The 21,060-nt window shown below is 41.0% G+C and overlaps 2 protein-coding genes across 2 annotated transcripts in view; both read left to right on the plus strand.

The window, feature by feature from the left end:
- The first annotated feature begins 1,382 nt into the window (after positions 1 to 1,382).
- On the plus strand, positions 1,383 to 7,858 carry batf2 (basic leucine zipper ATF-like transcription factor 2). Its single transcript, XM_046381578.1, has 3 exons — positions 1,383 to 2,474; positions 3,912 to 4,031; positions 6,355 to 7,858. The coding sequence occupies exons 1-3, from the start codon at positions 2,319 to 2,321 to the stop codon at positions 7,204 to 7,206; spliced, it is 1,128 nt and encodes a 375-aa protein (XP_046237534.1). The 5' UTR covers positions 1,383 to 2,318; the 3' UTR covers positions 7,207 to 7,858.
- A 3,279-nt stretch (positions 7,859 to 11,137) lies between these two features.
- Positions 11,138 to 21,060, plus strand: part of ppp2r5b (protein phosphatase 2, regulatory subunit B', beta) — a 36,261-nt gene continuing 26,338 nt past the window's right edge. The window contains exon 1 of the mRNA XM_046380595.1: positions 11,138 to 12,721. Within this exon, the coding sequence (XP_046236551.1) occupies positions 12,529 to 12,721 (193 nt within the window). The 5' untranslated portion in view covers positions 11,138 to 12,528. The remainder of the gene's footprint in view (positions 12,722 to 21,060) is intronic.

Raw genomic sequence — 21,060 nt, forward strand, 5'->3', positions numbered from 1 at the left:
GTTTAGGTTTGCCAGAAGTCAACTCGTGCCAAAGTCCAAGTGAAAAGGGAAGAAACAGAATATTCTGCGGCCTTTTATATGACCTGGGTCGACATTCTGTTTCCATGGAATTTACAGACGCACATCTACGATAGTTTTATTTACAGTTTTTCCCATATTTGTGAAATATATTTTTGTTTTATTTGTGCTTGTATTTTTTTCCACTAATGTATTTGCAACCATTCGGTTTACTTTCATTCTTGCATAACTGCTATGTAGCAACATGGAGACCATAAGTTATGTTCTTGTTATAATTACATTGTAAATCTCTAACATCTAACAAAGATTGAAGCAAAAGGAAATTAACACTGTACTGTTTTTATGATCATCTGATCATTTCATGAACGTTTTACAAAACTTTTAGGTGACTCAAGAAATGGTGTAAATCTGTTAAAACGGGTCCCGTGGCTGAATTTGCAGCGATGTTCTGGCAAGTTTTGTATCAACAAGGTCGGGGATCATAGGTCAGTGAAAATAACTGTTTTATCTGAGAGATATTTATCCATGATTTCCTGTGTGAGTTATTTATAGCAGGTGTTGCCTTCTTCATACAATATTCACAGTTTTCTGGGCTTAGAAAATACTAAAATACAATTGGTGTACTTTCAATTGGGAGGGAAAGACACTTCCTTAGAGCTCCTGTGAGATTTTATGTGTTTACTTTGCACATTTTATCAGTAACCATACACTTTTTCATATATCATATAAATAACATTTCTAAATGTACCTTTGACTGACATTTTTAAAAATAGTAGTGTAGACTGCAAAAGATCATTTAGTTGACTGTCCAAGAGGCTCATAAGTAAATCATTTTCTTTTCGTTTCTACTCTTGTGTCCACAGAGTCTTAAGTATGCATTTTGACTAAATAGCTCATCCCATGCGAGTGACGCCAAACAAAACTGCTGTAAATTATTTCAAGTCTGGCACACACATACCTTAAGAAAATATTGGATACAGTGGAAACGTATATATACTGTTATTTGTGTTATTTATTACTCCACATATAGTACATCTTACTGCTTTCTACTTTATTTTATACAACAATAACTTAATAAGGATGAAGACCAAATGATGCTTGTATGATATAATAAATTCCTTTGTTTTTAACAGCTAATAATAATATTGTGTGCAAAAGGTAGACCTGACATCATCTGGGTCACCAATAGAATAAAAATATACGTTAAAAAATCTTTACCATTCTTAGTGATGAGTTGTTGTTTATTCACCTTTTTCCAATTTCAGAGTTTTAGGTCTTTAGGACTTTTACTTTATATTAACAAAGTATTTTGATATATCAGCAACAACTTCAGAGAGGAAACCAGCGAACATGTTAGGGTTCTGAAGCAGAATAGCTCTGGAATTTAGTACCGTTTAATTTAAAGTGCTTGTTTGCTCCTTGTCTTGTCTGTACTTAACAGGCTTGTGTGTGTGTCTAAACTCCGCACATGGTCAAAGAATGCCCTTCTTCCACCTCTTCTTGCCGAGTACTATTACATCATTTCCTGCAGAGAACAAGTTAAAGCTGTTGGGTGAAGTCTGCAGTCTTGATCGCTTATTTCCTGGCAAAGGCTCTTGAGAAATTCCCTGAACGAGAAGTTTGCGGCTCCAGCTTAATTCTTAAATTGGTCATTCAGCCCGGACCTGTTCCTGTCCCAGAGCAGCGCTCCCCATTCATTCCTCATGATGCGTTCAAGTGTAAACGGAACTATTATGTTAGTATTTGGACTACGTTGTAGTTGTCCGCACATTTACAGTAAGACAACATACCTGTACGATACCTATGGAGAAATATACTTACATGGCACTTATCGACAACCAGGACTTGGGCAGATAGGCAGATAAGGTACGAACATACACTGGAAAAGTGAAACTAACGTACTGGCAGGAATGCAGCAGAGCCCCCCGCCCACACACACACACGCTTCACTCGCAATGCCTCCGTTTAAAATAAAGAGAAACTGAAAGCAGCCGCAGCATCACGTTGCATCAGTGTGCCAAACCTTCTGTCGTCAAAAGCCAGCAGACACACGGGCTGGACGTTTCGCTTCGGACTTCTCATTTACACGCTCAGCAAATCATCAAGACATTACTCTCCATCCCAGAAATATAGCATTACCTATGTAGTATCCGGTGCTTTTTTTGTTGTCGTTGTTATTATTAATAATTTTTTTTTGGATCGCGACTCATTCATAGATTGATCCAAGCGGCAGAGAGACGCGCTGATCCTCCGCCAAGCATCTGGCTTTGAATGGCTCCACTTGCGTGCAGGCTGCACGGATGATCCGGGATGGGTTCGTCCTGCCGGTGGTCAGCTGTCTAGACAGTTTGCTGCGGGGGGAAGAGATGTCCCCGTTATTCATGGACACTGGGTACAAGCCTCACAGCCCCGGCTCGCTGTCAGCTGAGGAGAGTCACAGCAACACAACTGGATCCGTAAGTTCTCACTCAAAACCAGTCCAAAATAGACTATAATCACAACATATATGAACACCTGTGATGCGTACAAGTGTTTGGTTATTCTAATAGCAAGAGAAAAACTGCGCTAAAACGTAGAGTGACATCCCTTGTAACCATTATTAAAACAATCCCCTAAATGAATCCTTTAATGTTATTTATTTACATTTTATCCCACCCCGATCCATGCATTTCTTGTTTTGGTCTTTCCCAAAGCACATCGTAACAGCAACTAATTTTCAAATCAATCAAAACTCACAGCTGAGCAGATACTTTCCAAGTCCCAATAATGGGACTATTAGTAATATTTGGGATTTCCCAAGAATCTGTCAAGAGATGCACAATATATGTGAAGTCCCCAGTTTAATTCCAGCTGGGGATGTTTACAGGATGTTGCGCCTCCTCTGCCTCTCCTTTGTTTTCACTTCTGAGTGAAATGTGAGGTGTGAAAAACTGTGGATGATCAAATAAAGTAATAAAATAATAATAATAATACAAAAAACTCAAATAAGAATGAATGAACACCCTAAACCTGGTGTAAAATAGACCAAAAAGACAAAAAAGTGCAGAATATTTCATAAACATTCCTTTCAAACTCATGACACATGTTGAATGTGTCTTATAATATTCGCAGCTGTCTTCAGCCTGGGCTCCCACTTCTGCTGTCAGCAAGTGCCAACTGATGCATATGACTGATGATGGTGATTTCTTTAAAAGAAAAATTCTCTCAAATCTCCTGCACGGTCCCAGAAATAAAATAAAATAGAAATAAAGACAAAATAGTCATTGGATCTGTCCAATTGTGAGTCCATTTGATGAAGAAATACGCGCTGATGGAGAAAACTGTTGGTCGGAACAGGACTGAAAGCCTCGTTAACATTATAGGAAACCAGTCTGGACGTTACCTTAACATTTAAACTTTATTTGTTGCTCATCAAATTACCTTAACTTTGCTGCTGGAAGGTTTGTTCTTCAATATAACATCACGTGCTAACAACTTCCCACAATTATGAGGAAAACACATGTTACTTCACATGATAATCTTATGAGCTTCTTCTTTCAAAACATCATCGAACATCAAAATGTTGTAAATGTGTCCTTTAAAAACACCTCTCAGAAAGCAGCTGGTATGGGTACCACTGTACAATAAGACTACTACTCTCATAAAGGATTTACAAATGGTTTTGTTTTGGAATTAGTTCATTAATTATGTTCTTCACACTTTATTAAGATCAACAAGCAGTAGCAGTCACTGGATCCTGCCAAACTCTGTATTCTAACTTGTTATATGTGTTGATTGTTTGTGAATGATTTACAACGTGTTTACAAGTGTTTGTGTTACTGTAAAGTGATGTTTAAGTGCGCACTTGAAAAAACACATGTGGAGTACACTGTAATTTACATTAATCTTTACAGGAGAGAGAAGGAGACGGACAACAGACGAAAGGGAGAGGGACAAAAAGAAAAGAGAAGAACAGAGACGCTGCAAGGAAGAGCCGGAGAAAACAAACGGAGAGAGCGGACGAGCTTCATGAGGTTGGAAATGTTCATTCCTCCCTCTCTCCATTGCTTCTCTTCTCCCTTTAACCATCACCTTAGCTGCGATTCTGTCACTTTCTGTCTGTCTTTCAAACACACTCTCACACTCTCTCACACACACACACACACACACACACAAGCAGGCTGTGTGACTAGTGGTGTGTGTCTTGTGTAATCGGTCAGGGTGTTCAAAGCCATTTCTTGTAAGTACTCTGCATTAAAGGAAAGGCTTTCACTCCCTCTAGTATGCCCTCCCCACTGGCCCTCCCTTTCCTACCTCTCTTCTACACACACACACACACACACACACACACACACACACACACACACACACACGTCTATGTTTTTCTATCCATTTCTCCATATTTTTTTCCTGAGGGGCAAATTCCACAGGTGATACAACATAGACACCCACACACACAGTAAGGCTTCCTGAAACACTGAGTCCAATGGAATTTGATGGAGCAAAAGATGGCATGACTCAGAAAGTTTTGCTCTCTATTCATGGATAAATTTCTCATGAAATCTGATGAAACTACATCCTACAGGAATACCTTAAACTAAAAATGCAAGTACTGACTATGCATTTATTTTAAGGAGTTCTTCATTCATTGTCAGAAATCTTTCTTGCAAGCTGTTCGGGGGGGGGGCATAAATGTTAAATGTTTAAGGACAGATATAGCGTTGCTGATAATGAAAGAACAGTTTGACAGTTTGAGAAGTAGTTTATTTGGATCGTTGCCAAGAGTGGGACAGATATGACTCCTGTGCCCTTCCACTAAATATGAACCTATCAGCAGCAGTAGGCTGCAGTAGGCTGCTGATAGTCTAGTTCAGTACAAAGGTAAAAAAAATATAACTGCACCTCTAAAGCTCACTAATGCACAATTTATATCTAATTTGTTTAATTAGCAGATTAAACAAACAAGATAAAAATCTGTTCATCTGTGAGCTTTGGAGGTGCTGGGTTTTGTTACCTTTGGACTGAACCAGGCTATCTGTTTTTCTCCTGTTTATAGTCTTTATGCTAAGCTAAGTTAGCTGCCTGCTGCCTTTAGCTTCACATTTAGCATACAGACTCTCAGCAAGAAAGTGAACAACTATTATTAACCAAAAAGTCGCTGCTGAGATGCTTTTTGGTGGCGCACTTAACTTCTGCACAGCTCAGCAGCTGGAACCAGCAGATTACAGAAGACAGAAAGACACTTCTGAAAATTAGGAAGTTTCAAAATGTAGTTGGGATCTCTATTTTAGGTTTTTAACTGATTATTGATTATGATATTAAACAACACTTCCTGACAGGTGCAGAGAAGCACAGGCCATGAACGCGTCTCGATACACACATGCCTTAAATGTGTTATCTCATTGTCTTTACGATGATTTGGGATCTAAAGTTCACTGTGCTGCACCTGACCTTGTGGTTGAAGTTGTTTCTGTTTGACACTCCTTACAGTTTGCTAGAGTGTCCTCCTACATCATGTCCTGCTATAACTGGTTGAATAAATTTGTGTTTGCTGCATTTGTGAGTGTGTTTGTCTGGGTGTGTCTTTTGTAAGGAAGGAGTCCAGACTTTCACTTTCTGTCTCCCTTCTCCTCTTTCTGTTCTGCTCTCTGCTTGCCCTTCTCATTCATTTTCAAGAAGCGCCACTGCCACAAACCAGACTGACTTTAAGAATCAGTGTCAGCAGTTCAAGGTCAAGTCAAGGGTCAGTGCACATGATGCACAACTGCAAAGTTCAGTTTGCTCAACTATAATTTAACAAGGATAATCTTACTGAAGCCAAACAGTATTCCTCTGCACGTTGTTCAAGTCTGCAGTCATTATTACTCAATGGAGGTGAACGCTGAAGTGTTTTTACGCTGCACTAAAATTTAATGATGACATAAAAATGTTTGGTTGACTGATAAGCCAGGAGAAAACATTTCTAGCAACTTAAAAAATGACTAATAAACCTAGTCATATTTAAAGTTTGCCTTCTAGCCAAATTTGGATTTCTGTATTTGTCAAATAAAACTTGCACGCTCTGCACAGATCAGCAGGGAATCCACCACCCACCCTGCACTATCCTGCTGAACTTGCAGTACTGGCACTTTAAAGCAATACAACAGTTAATAGCTCAATTGATGTATGTCTTTAATCAGTTTTTATGGCTGACGAGTGCCACTCTTAAAGATAATAAAAATATTCCTTACTCAACTTGGCATGAACTATTTGTCTGTGTGACCTTCTTATGTTGATCTCTCTTTTCCCACTCCCCTCCCATGTCTCTCTCTCTCCCAATACTACTTTGCTTTTTCCCTTATACCCCCTTCTCTTTAGGAGCTCCAGGGTCTGGAGCGATCAAATTCAGCCCTTCAAAAGGAGATTGCCTCCTTGAAAAAAGACTTTCACCTCTACACAATGGCTCTGGAGCGTCACAAGCCTTCCTGTTGCCTTCGAGACACTGTATCCAGCTCCAGCTCAACAACCGGCCTCTCAGTTACCTCCTCAGTTGACTGTCAAACTGGCTCCAGTCCTCCTCCTCCTCAGGCCTCAACTTACACTCAAGCTGCTGCTGTCCCTTCACTGTCTGCCTCCTTAACGTCCAGCTTGGGTCTTCCAACCCCTGACTGTGTTGAAAGCATACATCTCTCATCTTCAGCTCCTGCTCCAACAATTACCACATTAGCATCTCCCAGCCCTTCAACTGTTCCGTATTGTGTCTCTTTATCTACTGTCCCATCTCCTCACTCATTGTTTAGTAATGATCCCCCTCTCATCACATCAAGGCCAACAAATGTTACAGAAAACGCAGGTCTGTTCGCACAAGGTTGTCCCATGAATGTGCCCCAGCTGCATCCAGGTCAGCCCAGAGGAAATCCACTTTTACTGTCATCTCTTCAAGATCCTGCTCCTCAGTCTCTCTCAGTGACCCCTCAGGCAAACTCAGAGTTGTCTCTAGCCTCCTCTTCTGCCTCAAAGCCAAGTGACAGTCTGCACGCTGCACACCATCCAGAATCTTTGCTTTCCCTACTCACCATCCCAAGTCCCCTCAATGTGTCTCAGACTACCTCCGGCACCTTTGATGGAGCTTTTCGTCAACCCCTGAACTCGCTGCCACCATTGGGAGATACCTCAACAGATCTCTCCTTGTCTGAGCTCCTGGAGTTCAATGATTGGATACTACAATAAGTCTGATTAGTAACCAGCAGCACTACATGCCAGGTGGCAAAGGAAGACCAGTTTTGCTGTGCCAAAATAGGCATTTATGTAGTAACTTTCTGTATTTTAAGCAGTTTAAAGAGTTGTTTTTTTTAACTAGGTTGGACCAAATGGTATGGAAGGACGCCACAGAGACCTGTGGAGATTGAGACCTCAGTCTCAGAAGTCCAGTGCAGCTTCTTAGGAGTGGTAATACAATGCTAAGCAGTTAAAGGGGTATAACAGTAAAATGTTATGAGTATAAGCAGACACATTTATACATCTGACATCTGCATGGAAATCCTACCATCAGGAAGAACTAAGTTCCAAAGAAATGTCTGGGCTGTTGCTCATATTCAGCTTTCTGATCCTTATAGGGACATTCTAGTGATTTAGTATTGCATAGAAGTTCACTTTGAACGCCAAAAGTTTCAGAGACAGGAGGCTTGTTTTTTTACTCCTTTCTCACAGCTGCTAAAATCTTTCTTTGAAAAACAGACCAAAACACAATAAACACAGCTACATTAAATCAGTAATTATAGACGAAATATGAATTAACTACTGTGTGCAATAAAATCCAGCGACATGCAATTTTTTGTTTTTGGAAAAAAAAAAAAGTAGGTGGGTGGGTGATTAATCCACATGCAAGAGACTGAAAAATTGTCTCAATATTTGAAACTGTGACATGTAATTTTAGAGAGGGTGGAGTACTCACTTCCTTGCAACTTCAGGGAAACGTTCTGAGAAGAATTTTCCTTCTGTGCCTCATCTGAACAGCAGTGTGAACATATGAACTGCCAAAATTAAATACTCAGCCCTGACTTGGACGCATCTCATGGTCATAACGATTTAACTCCAGGAAACTTTCTCCTCTTTTTTTCCTTTTCTTTTTTCCTAGTTTAAAGTATACAATCAAAAACATGCTCACCCCTCACATATTTTGCTGCTATTGATATTTTTTTTTATGAATTTCAATATTTAAATCAAAAAAAGAAGTCTGGCAATTTGATTTTTAATTTGTTTTCTAAATGCCCCAGTTTATTTTTCTTAATATCCAATGGTGAAATTGCTTAATATCTACTTACTGTAACTGTGCTCCTGTATGATTCATTGTTCAGTTAGAATCTGTTACCAGGCTTGGCTTGCAAGAGTAGATGCACAAGCATGAGGAAATTAGTAACTGCCCTAGGGCCCAAATCTTCTAGGGCCCAAAAGTCCTCAGATTAAACGAGTGACTTTTGGTTTGTGTTCATGACTGTCAAGTAGTAAAAAGTTTGGTTATGTGCATTTTTTATGTCTCATCCACCTGTATCAAAACGCATCTTCCCCAGTAAATGTGTGCTCAGCTAAATAACCACATTTTTTTGCCCTGGAGCCCCTTACTGGTCAAATCAAGCCATGACAGCATGGCCCATGAACACCCCTGTCGGTCTAAACCTAAGATAAAAATGGTTGTATTGTTAATAATTACCCTGCTGCTCCTAAAGTTAGGAGATATATCTGGACTTCTGCACCATGACTGTAACAAAAATGACGATTTTCTTCTGTGAAAGGATGAGTTATATAGTTTACTCTGCTTTATACATTACACTATATCTGAGGACATAGGAAATTTATGAGAATTTACTCCACATAGAGATTTATGATATATTGTGGGGGTTTGTGTGTGAGAGTTTTAACTATTTTATATTTTATCATGCATTGATTAGGTTAATGTATTTATGCTGTAATACTGGTGGCCACAGAAAAGCTAATTACGAATAAAACATTAAATTAAAACTTTTTTCAGTTTTGTTCAGTTTACAATACTGTTCTAATTTGCTGATGTAACTGTTTTGTAATGAAATATTTTAAGATATATAACTACAATTATAATATAACTACAAACGCAGTGCTCTTCTTACAAATGGAAATGGGAAGTTGAATTGGTTAGCAGTAAAACACACCCTTTATTAGTTCTGAACACTTATACAGACTTATTTTGTCAGGTAATGACATTAGCTTATAGTGGCTAATGTTAGCAACCTTTAGAAAGATGGCAGGATTACCATGAAACTTGGTAAACACATTCGGGTTTCTGCAAGGAAGAATTGTAATGATTTTGGTCATTTCCTCACTTTCCCTCCAGCGCCACAATCAGGTTAAAGTTGTAATTTGATTTAATTGTGACCAGACAGAGAGACTCTTTGTGTTTTCTTGTAATTATGAAATTGTAGCCTGTTAGCATGCTGATGCTAGCACTTTGCTAACAGCCTCACTGTGCTTATGGACAGCCTCTTAAGTGGCTAACACGGCTGTAGACATTATACACTTGTTAATAGATTATTCCAGCCTATCATTTAATATAATAATAGAGGCCAGTTAACAAGAGTATAATTAGTGTTTTTTATTCTTAAGATACCATTTTTTACAGCCTCTGGTGAAGAAACAGACCAGTGGCTTCCAGACGCGTACCAGACTGCAGGTCCCCCTGGTGTTTTTCCCAGAAGGCAACTGGCTGAGATCATCTGCGAAACAACACAGAAGGAGGGGCGGTGGTGGCATACAGGAGGAGACAGGGAGGCGCAAGAGCATGGTATTACGCACGCCCTTGTATTGAACACATAAGGCTGAGGAGTGTTTATGGTGAGACGAGCAGTAAGGAGGTCTCAGGCCTGCAGCGCAAGCACACCAGCAGAACACAGTCACTGCCAGCCAAGGTGTGACTTTGAGGGTGAGATGGAAGCGCGCGGGTAACTGCGCTTTTGACTGCGCGAGAGCAAGGGAGGAGAGAGGGGACAAGTAGCTCCTTAAAGAAAGCCACAACCCAGCATGCACACAAACACACTCACCTCAAATAGGAAGCAAGGAAAATGGGGAAGGGGAGGGAAGGGGAGAGGAGGAGGGCAGACAGAAACACTGATGGACGTCAAAGCGGCGAGGTGCCGGAAAATGGGAGCGAATATTTTAAAGCAGGCTGAGAACTGCAACCAGAGGTTTGGCAGAGGTGATGCCGAGAGAGCAGAGGAGCGCGAGGCACTAATGACGCATCAGTTTAAAATTAACCGACTTTAAGAGGCAAAGCCATGCCACATAAATAAAGGCAAATAAATAAATAAATCCATCCTATAGCGTCATCCGCAGTGAGGAGCCTCATTCCCCTCTCTCTCCTTGCACCACCTTTAGGTTTAGGAGCCAGCCGCAAGACAGTCATAGTGAGACAAGGGGAACATCCGGTCACGACTTTCAGAATAAACCACTTATTAATGATCCGGACTGTGGCGAAAACTATAGCCATATCGATCCTTATTCAGGATTTAAATCATTCTCAGCATGCCATTCAATTTTTTGTTTGATTTTTTTTTTTTTTTAAATTCTCTGAAATTATTTACTTGGAAGAATTGCAAACAAATCAAGAAATTTTAAAGTACAGCAAAATGATGGCAAATTAATGCAAATTCACTGCCTGGATAACATAAACTGTCCACTGATGTCCACTGGCTCTTAGCAATTGACCTTAACCTCTTCTCAATCAATACTGAGGGGAGCATTTATTCATTGTAATGTTATTTTTGTCAATATAAGATCATTAAGATCTCCTACACTCCTTCAATAGATCTTTCCCTGTCTTTACTCGTTCCTTCTCAGGTTCACAGGGTCATCCTCTGTTGTTGTTGAATTATTAGGTGCAGACTCTGTCTTGTCAGGCTCACTTTACTGAAACTGGTACATTTTCTCAATTGTAACTTTCCTTAGGAATATTACTATACAAAAATATTAACTGCCATGTTAACATCCTTCATATTACCTGAACTGTCTTGAAAAGACCCTGTATCAATAAGACCTGTATGACTACATCTTAAGTATTCCTAAATTCCGAATTGTTTATTCAGATTAGCACACAAGTGACAGGCTTGGCACTAAAAGGAGTCTCCTGTGCATAATGCAGACACAAAACTTTTATTTTCACTCGCTCTTATTTTATTTTGAAAGTTAGGATGCCTCATTTCCTGTTTATTCGAGATTCACTGCGTGCTCCTTGACGCAGCTCACTGAGGCGCTGTAGGACGACCGGATAACGGGATCCGAGAAGGGGGGACAGGAGCAAAACGCGTCAGTCTGACAGCCATAGACGGGGTGCTATTGTATAACACGGGCCTACGGTCTGGTAACTCCAGGGTGCTGCTGCTGCCAGTAAAGGCGGCTGTTTTCTTTTTCTTTTTTCTTTTCCTTCTTCTTTCCCGCGGAGGTAAAGACGGAGCGGAGCAGCGGGGCTCGGTGTTGCATCGGCCGCTGGCGGAGGACCTGCACATGTCGGCGCGGTGAGGGACCGTTTGTTTCCCCGCCCTGATACGATTTGAGGACGGCAGGAGGAGGACGTTGTGTGAAGAGGGGTAGAGAAACCGGGACCAGAACAACAATATCCACCCCTGAGAAGAAAAACATAGCAGCAGAATAAGCAGGTGCGGCCGCTTCAAGGGTCGAAAGAGGATCCGTTAAAAACGAGCGAGAAACACATCCGTGATGCGGCAGCCGAGGTGGGCCCAGATTGATGATTTTATGATATCATCATCCACCGCCAGGACCGATCACTGATTTTATTGATAAGGAGCATCACCGTGGAGAATAAGCTATAGACTGACCTGGGGTCCGTTTGTATGTTTTTTTTTTTACCTGGATAAACCAGAGGAGGTTAATCGGTGCCTGACTGCCTTGATTTCTTCACATAAGGAACTGTGTGATCAGTTACAGACATAAATATCCAAATTTAGGCCAGTGACTTAGTGTGTATGTGTGACGCCAATACAACAGCAGAGAGGTGTGTGTTTGTGTGTGTGAGGAGACGCGCCTGTCTGAGCATCATCTGGTAACTGTACTGGCTACTTCTCCACGGGGATGATACACAAGCGGTTTATCATCTGTGCGTGAAAAACGGAAGAGTCGGGGATGCTGCTGATGCTGCTGCTGCCATTTCCAGTCCGGCTCTGATAGAGACAGCGAGGGGCACAGCACGGGACTGGACATCCAGAAAATATCTCTCCTCACCTCTCCTCCGCCTCTGCACCTTCTCCCCTCCTTTATCTCTCACCCCCTCTCCCCCTTCCTCCCTCGTCCTCCTCCTCCTCCACCACCACCACCACCACTGGAGCGTCTATTCATTCTGATCAATCGTTAATCTATCTGTGATTCAGAAATCCACCCACTTCTCCATCCTCTTCCCCCATTCACCCATACACCCTCTTAAGGGCCTCTTTACGCACTCACACGCGCAAAGGCACGCACGCACCACCACTGCCGCCGCCATCATCATCACCATCATCATCTACAGCTATCATGGAGACGACCAAGCTGCCTCCGTCCAGCCCGTCCTCGCCGACCACCAGCTTCTCGGTGCCGTCCGCGGAGAAGGTGGACGGCTTCCCGCGCAGATCGATGCGCAGAGCCCGGCAGAGGAGGTCCCACAGCTCGTCCCAATTCCGTTACCAGAGCTCCCAGGTGGAACTCACCCCACTGCCCCTGCTCAAAGGTGAGATACTGCTTCACTGTGGCCAGCATGGGTCAATGTCAGAAACAGCTTCTCAGGGGACGAAAAGTCCAGTAAGGTCACCTTAAACTCATTGTTTGCTATTGTATATGTGATGAAATACCTCTAGATGAAAGTAAATGTCATCTCGTGACTTTATATGAGACACCAATTGATTAGCACTACGGATAGAGTCTATTATTGATGTATTTTCTATTGATAGGTGTTCACCGATATATGCCGTCCTTTCTGTCCTTGTCTGCTCTAACTCACAGGGGTGACAGGAATGGCTTTGATTTGTTGTCTTATGGGAGACAGTCTGCTTCTGGATTGGTTTTAAAGGCCTCATGTTGAAATATTCTGTCATAGGGTTGTGTATAGTAATTCCTTTCATAATTCATTTATCATTTCTGAATAACAACAGATGTCCAAGGTGATGTTTTCACATGTATTATTGAGTTTAGGCCAAAGTAATTCAGTCTCTTATGATTTAAAACAGAGATAAACATCAAATCCTTACACTTTAGAACGTGGGGGAAAGAAAAAGACTTTGAAATTTTATCATCTGAAACATGAAAACCAGATTCCTACCTCATCATTTCAGGTCTATTCTGTGTCTTCTCACAATTAAGTAATACTGAGTATTTGATTATAGCTGCAGCATATGAAAAACAAAGGGAATAGAAAATACAGCAGGATTGATAACAGGATGAATATGAAATGATAGAAGAAATGAAAGAAGTATTTCCAGCTAAGACAGCTTATAAGGGTATTTTTTTTTTTTTTTTAAAAAGAAAGTAATAAGCTTTATACTGTGACAGAGAGACTTTCAAGTTCACATTTGTGTATGCAGAATCAGAGCTTGATGTTGACCAGGCACACACTCATTAAAACACAGTCCCGTCCAACATGAGCTTGTCTCCTTGATTGGTTGATGGGGAAATGAGAGAAGCATCTCTCCATTATGAGGCCTTTCCCCTTGACGTTCCACTGGTGAAAATAAGAACTGCCTGTTAATTGCCTCATTAGTTAAACCTCAATGAACAACACACAAAATACAAAAAGCACGCTTGTACAAATCATGTACGAGAGATCTTGACATTCAGACTGGTACGACATCTCAGTCAGAGCTGCACTATTTGCAGATCTGTTGTAGCCATAGCTCTAACCTCAGAGCTGCTTTTACTACACAGACGCCACTTTGATCTGTGTGAGGTTGTTCAGTATCCTCTGAGAATGAAGACACGAGGCTACATACATGCGGAGCCAGTTGGCTTTTGTTTTATACTGGGATGCTGTGCACATTTCCTATAGACCAACTATGTGTAGACAAGCCTGGATGGAGTTATAGTTAGAAAAGGACAGTTAAAAACACTCCGATTTTCTTTAGTAAATACGAGGAGCTAGATACCATACAAGAACTGAAATGATTCATTGATTAATTATTAATTATTAAGGGCAATTTATTAAGTAAGATGTCATGATGTCATTTTTGAGTAAAGAAATGGCACATTGATCCTCTTAGAAACGAAAGGTTTACACCACCCTTAGCTTTATGCGGTACATCCATACAGCATTGCTTGATCTGGCATGACCTGCAGTTTTTAGTGTCTTACATTAGCAAACTTAAGCTTGACGTTGTTGATTTAGATCACTGACAGTGTGGCTCCTCTATGTATGTGCTACTGTTATGCTACATTTTACTACTTACCCCACAGCTGCTTTGAGCCCTAAAGATATTTCCTTGTTAGACTTTGTGTTTAGACAGCAAGTAAACATCAGAGATCCAAGTCAATATTTTTGTACCTTTTCTTTGTCTCACACAGTAAACAAGATCCATCTCTTCATGTTCCTTCACCTTTTTTTTATATTTTCTTTCTCAAGCGCTGATCCACCTGGGTCTATTTATATACACCTCTTTCTCGCATTGCATGTCTTCCTTCTCTGTCTTTCGTACCCGTGTGTGCAGCACACAGGAACATTGTAAGTCCTCACATACGCCTCTGACCCCTCTTTATAAGGTCACTCCCTCTTTCATGTAGCCTGCAATCTCTTCCCATTAACCTGCTATGAAGAAAAGACATCTCTGCTTTTAAAGATGGTATGAGGTACGTGCGACTGCGTGCGCTTACATGTTTTTACACCTCATTTCCCCCCGCGCCGACTTCTTCTCCGGCCCTTGAGCGAGGGGCCCGTGCAGTGTGATGATGGAGGGTTTTCATTGGATCTTTACAGGACCTTTGGGTTCAGATCTTGCCATGCAGATGTGCTGTAGCTTTCATACACTGAAGTCCCAGTTAGCACATTGCTGCTGCACTGCTGCGGCACTCTTTCTAGATTCCCAGGAGGAACTGATAGTAAGATCCTGCAGCACCGGTACAGGAGAAAAGCCTGGTATGGGGGAAAGTCTGCAGTGGGCAGTATGTAGGCCAAGTGTAGACAGACTTGTGGCTGCTTTGCCCTCCAGGGAATCACATTCCCATTGTTAATTTGAACCCCTCCTCCTGGTAACAACGGCACGTCTCTTTCACTTTAAGCCCTGAGCAAAGCTTCAGTCCTGCTCATAGTTTCAGGCCGAATATGAGACATAATAGATACAGAAATACATGGCCTGTAAAAATGAAGACTTGACAAATGAAAAAGCTGGATAGTTGTGATAATGATGGATAATAATACTGAACAAGGAGCTTTAGATATTAGTATCAGAAAGGGCAGGAGCCTCAGTAGTTTCAAAGCCAATTTCAACAATCAAAACAAGAATAAACACATCATAGAAGAGGCTGACACACTGTTTCCTGTCCTCAGTAGACCAAAATGCAGTGCAGCAACAGCTTGCATCTTTGCTGGTCTGTCATCAGGTGAACAATGTCCTCTCCAAAGACTTTTGTTTTTGTTTATTCATTTTTTGAAACCAGAGTACCCAGATGTTTTTCTCTATCTGCTCTCAGTTTTTCTGGACCTTAAAATGAAAAATGTAGAAAGTTCCTGCATGTAGCATGCACACATTACACAGACTAGTGGAAATATGGATAAAAACAAAAACATTTTCTCACAGGTGTCCACATGGAATGAAATGTTATCTATCAGTGTATCTGAATTTACTTCTGACGCCACAAAAACAGGGCTTGACAGGTTTTTGTGCATTGATTGGCTTTGTTCTGGATACAAGTAAATCCACTGATCAGTTCTTCTGCAGGAGTTTTGTGCACCTGCCACATATTATGTACAGTATGTTTCAGGTGTCAGAGTAGTTAATCTAGCCTTGTCTATGAGGGTACTTATTCTCCATAAACGACACTATCTTTGTGATCTGGAAGAGTGAACCGACCGATAAAGCAGCAGAGATGGTTAAGGCAGCCTATCAATCCACAGATGATACCAAGATATCAATGGATGTATTTGTTTCAAACACAGAATTCATGGTGAGTTTTTCCTTCAAGGTTCATTTCATTGAAAAATAGCCTTCTAAAGCTTCTTTGGATGTGGAAACAGTTAGTCTTCTATAAGCTGCCAACCCCACCTTGCCTTTGAGTAGGCGTTTTGTTTTGTTTACTTAACTACAAACTGTCTTGTAAAAAAATGGAGATTGATCACTACTGTTATTAGCAGTTGTTCCTTTTCAAACGGTTTCTCCTTTTTTCACCGTTTAAATGTTCCTGTTCAAAATGGAGTTTTAATGTAAGTACTGCTGAAATTTTTCAGACAGGGCCCCAAATGAGGTGATGATTAAGTCACACCGAGCCACCGGAGCTCCATCAACTTAGTGTTTCTCTGGGACATGAGCAAATTAAAATCTTTAATATCCACTATCACACAGTGACAGAGCCACTAGATGCGTAGCAAAAATGTTTTCAGGCATACTGAAAGCATTCCCATCCTCCAGCCTCTCTACACTTTGATCATCACATTACATAATAGTTTATCTAAGGACAGTGTCCAACAAAGAGACTTCTAAATGCTCTCAGAGGCTGAAGTACAGTTGAGAACAAGCAAGTTGGTTATCTTGATTTAAACATACATACATTGTTCCTTGGCAGCCTTGATAAAATTCAGCTATGATGTCAGCCCGGCTTTCATAATGTCATTAGTTTGCCAAACTGATGTAAAATATCATTATATAAGACATTATTTATTGCATATTTATCAGAGTTGTTCCTTTGCACTCTCCTGGTCGGCCTCCATGTCTGCAGCTGTCTTGTCTAAGTAGAGAGCAGGCTGTTAGCTCAGCGCTCCTCCCCAGCTGAGATGCTCTCCCCTGGGGCTACAGACACCAGTCAGGCTTCCTGGTCACGGGTGTTGTGCTGTCGCTGGCAGGCTAACCAGGCTAAGGTCACATTCCTGCCCAACATCTATTCAGCAGATAAACAAAATTCTGATTAAGATTTATGTCTTGTTCAGACACCAAAAATAATTTGCCCAAATGTGGCTCAGGATGACTTTTCATTTCAGAACAAGAAGGTTATTGCACCAACTCTCTGTGATCCTGCAACCAAACAAAACAACACGGGATTCTTTGCTTTTGACCTTGAGAAATGCTTAGTTTTAGTGCCTCTGAAGGTCATTTGTCAATGCTGTCACCTCTTCCTCTTTTGCTCACTCTCTAAACTATGTGTTAAAATGCAAAATGCATCTGATGAACAAAAAACCCCACATGTGAACACACATTATATATGCACTCAGCATGCATTGCAATAGGAGTCCAGTCTGACCAAAAAATCATGTAAAAATCTGTTTTATCACAGCCATGATCCACAATCTAAATTGTGATGTTTTATCTCAATTTTGAAATGCCTAGACTACAGCCGGACTGAAAATATCAAATGAATTTATTCATTTGCACCATTAAATTTTTTTCCTCTTGGTATGTTAATGTAGATCCTCCAGTCACTGAGGTTATGTGAAGTTTGGAGACAGAAGTGGACATTAAATACGGCAGTCTCTACAGTTTGAGTCAAAAGCAGATTGTGGACCTTTCAGGATTGATCACCACCCCTACAGCATAATCAAAATGCGATCAGAACACTGTGATTGCATTTTCATTTGACGTGGACGGATGAGTCATCCAGGTGAAAATACTTTCTAGGGAGTGTGGCTATAACAGTGAAAAAGTTTCCAACACGTCATAAAGCAGGTGTAGACATTACATTGTCACTACAGGCCACAATATTATATCATGTAAATGTCAGGACGACAGGTAGAAAGATGATTACCACAGAAAGAAAATCTGATCTATTAGCACAGATCCTATAGGCTGAAATATCACTGTGAGTAAAAACACCTCGTCTGTACTGCAAATTACCGTGACTGAGGGATGTAGACTAGGAAAGGGTTTAACAGTTGAGGGTTTCACTCTGCAGTCAGTCAGCAATTCTCTTCTGAGCCGAGTGAGAATGAAATGCGAGAGGGCCAATGCAGTCCCCAAATATTTAATATAGCCTGAGTGTATTTGTAATTGTGAAAAGCACGCATGTGTGCAGGGTGATCACGGGACACTTTCTGGTCCGTCTTGGTATTTTAGGGAACAGGGTTGCAGCCAGCAGCTACCCAGCAGGAGCTCAAAGTGAAAACACACAGAACAGAGTTTCTGCTCAGCTCTGCCTGGTGGCACAATTTTACTAAGCTTGTAATGCAGGGGATGGTGTATACATAAGCTGGTATTAAGGGAGTCCCAGCACAAGAAAGGTCAATATATACCTGTATAAAGAGACATTCTCCCAAATACTCTTCATTTTCTAAGTTTAAAATGGGGCCATTATCCAACATTTGGCAGTCACAAGACAATCATACTAAAACTATTCCTGTAAAATGTGCTTCACCAGAGGGTTTAGTTTTATTGTCCTAGTTAAAAGAAAAAGTACATTTTGTCAGGCACACCATTTGATTTGGAAAACAACAGCAGAAGAAGCCCCCCCCCCAACCAAAAATTTTAATCGTCCAATTTTTACCACAGCTGTTTCTTATAGTCGACTGTGGTGTTGGATTTCTTCTCATCAAAAATTGATACCTAGTTGTTTATTATTATCTCCCACACCAATGAGAAAGCAGCAGAGCTGCAGAACAGCAGCAGTAATTGCTGTTTATAAAATGACTCAACACTCTCAGCCTCCGTATGCTTACCTATCTGGGTGCTGAATTCTCAAAACAGCCCAACATCAAAATCATTAATAGGAAAGCACTCACATCAAGTAATTAATAGATAGATGTTTACTGCAAACACCCGTCAGTGTGCAAACTAGCACCAGCATGCTGATTGCCATTTTAACCATGTAAGAAAAAGCCACGCTGTCCTCCTTGACGTTTTCATCAGTGCATGTCAGCATTGGTGGCTTCAAATAACAATGTCTGGCCCCAAGGATGTGCTGTGAGCTTAGAGTGTTAAATCTTTCATACTTACATGAAACCCTTCCTGCTTGTTGGGGTTAGCATTTAGGTGTCTCTAAAGCACCCTGCAGATAAATGATGAGCACTACAGACAGTGTAAATGAATCAGGCTTTGTTGCACGGGCAAACTGATTGTGGGTTGAACCTGAGGGAGATAACAGGAAACATTTTAGGTGAAGTAGTAAGTAGTGAAGTATCAGTTTATGTGTTCATGCTCCTTGCTAAAATCAGAAATAATGATCCATACTGCAGAACAGCAAGTAGTCAAATCGTTTAGCAGCTAAGGTTCCTTGCAGCATTGCATTTGTCTGATTACACTATCACTGATTGTTGTTTAATAGATCAAAGTGTGTTTTTGCAAACCCACGATTTCTATGAAATGGTTGGAAATGCAATGAAAATGCCCCCACTGCTGCCTGAGAAAGAACAAAAATACACCGCTGCTTGTGTTTCATAAGGTGCTCAAAAAACGGGCCATTTCACAACAATGGAGGGATTAGGGAAAGCATGGCGTCAGACGTGCGCGTTATGAAATCTTAAAGACAACCTCATAAAATATAATGGTGGGAGGGAAGAATATCATTTTAAGGACACAGTGTTCTTAAATTGTGTAGCTCTGAATATGTACAGCTTTAAAAAGTGAGAAGTGCTAACAGTACTGACTGTGTTCTGTTACAGTATGGTTTCTCAACGTTATGTAAGAATTTTAGTTTAGTTTCACAGTTCTGAAGTTTTGTTAGACACATCTAATATAGTGCTGCAGAGACACCTACTGAAGTTAGCATGCTAGCCAGCCACAGCCTGTCTTGACTAACAGTTTGGGTTTCAAGAGGTGATAGTTTGAGAATTTAGCTCAGGCCTCTGGAGATGGGCTCTGACTGATGCCCAGCCTCCCTCTTGTGCCTCTCATGCCTCGCATGCCTCCTGTCCCGAACCTGCCCTGTTCTCATTGTCTCCGGGGAAAGAGTTCCATCCAGCCACTGTACATCACCTTGGTACTGTGTTCTGCTGCAGGACTAATTGAGTTAGCTAGCTAATGGAAGCTATAGTTAGCAGCAGTTAGCAGTTACTCTGGTGATATGCTGGCCCATATTTGTTTGGAGTATGAATTCCACAGGTGGTCACTTCTTACACTGGCCTATTGAACTTTTAAATTTGAAATATGAAAACTTGGTGAAAAAGATGGACACATGACAATTTAGATAGTGGTAAATGCAAGTCCCAAAGTCAACAAAATGATCCAGTATTGTCCCTTATAAGTTACTGGCTATTATTTGACCAAATAGCAACACTTAAGTGTGTAGAATTGAGCAGGTACACATTATTGCTTGGGGAACTTTAGTTTCAGAGGAAAGCTTTATTATTTCTTCTTTTTAAAGTTGCACAGACTTGCTTTAAAACCAGAACTTCCTTACTTGGAACACCGTGCAATGATGTCAAAATAAGAAACTATTGCAGTATACAGAAGAATAGTGCAGATATAGTGATTCATTTGATGACAATTACCTCAAGTGGCTGCTTCTGATAAACGGCCCAGCACGTCTCAGGTATTTTAATTTTTTGTTTGTCCAGCATGTGCTTTTGTCCACATTTTAATAATGAATGTACGGTAGGCTTGTAAATGTACTGTTTACTGTAAAACAGTCACCTTCTCACACAGATTGTATGTGGGAGATTGAATGACTCCCTGTGTGTGTGAAGGAGAGAGAGGCCAGCTGGATGGGCCTGGTATTGGGTTACAGAAGGCACAAAGTAGTTTTTGCTCTATGACTGTCTCAGATCAATTAGGAGGGAGGGGGGTGGGGGGTGGGGTGATGAAAGAAATAGAGTGGATGAGGAAAGAGGAAATGACTGAACATTAAGTTGACAGGTGGAGGAGGACCAGTAGGAGGAGAAGAGATGGTGAGATAAAAAAAAGTTAAAAAAAAAAAAGAAGCAGAGGATATTGCGAGGGAGAGAAT

Source organism: Scatophagus argus, chromosome 23, assembly GCF_020382885.2.
Source record: "Scatophagus argus isolate fScaArg1 chromosome 23, fScaArg1.pri, whole genome shotgun sequence".
Lineage (NCBI taxonomy): Eukaryota > Metazoa > Chordata > Actinopteri > Scatophagidae > Scatophagus > Scatophagus argus.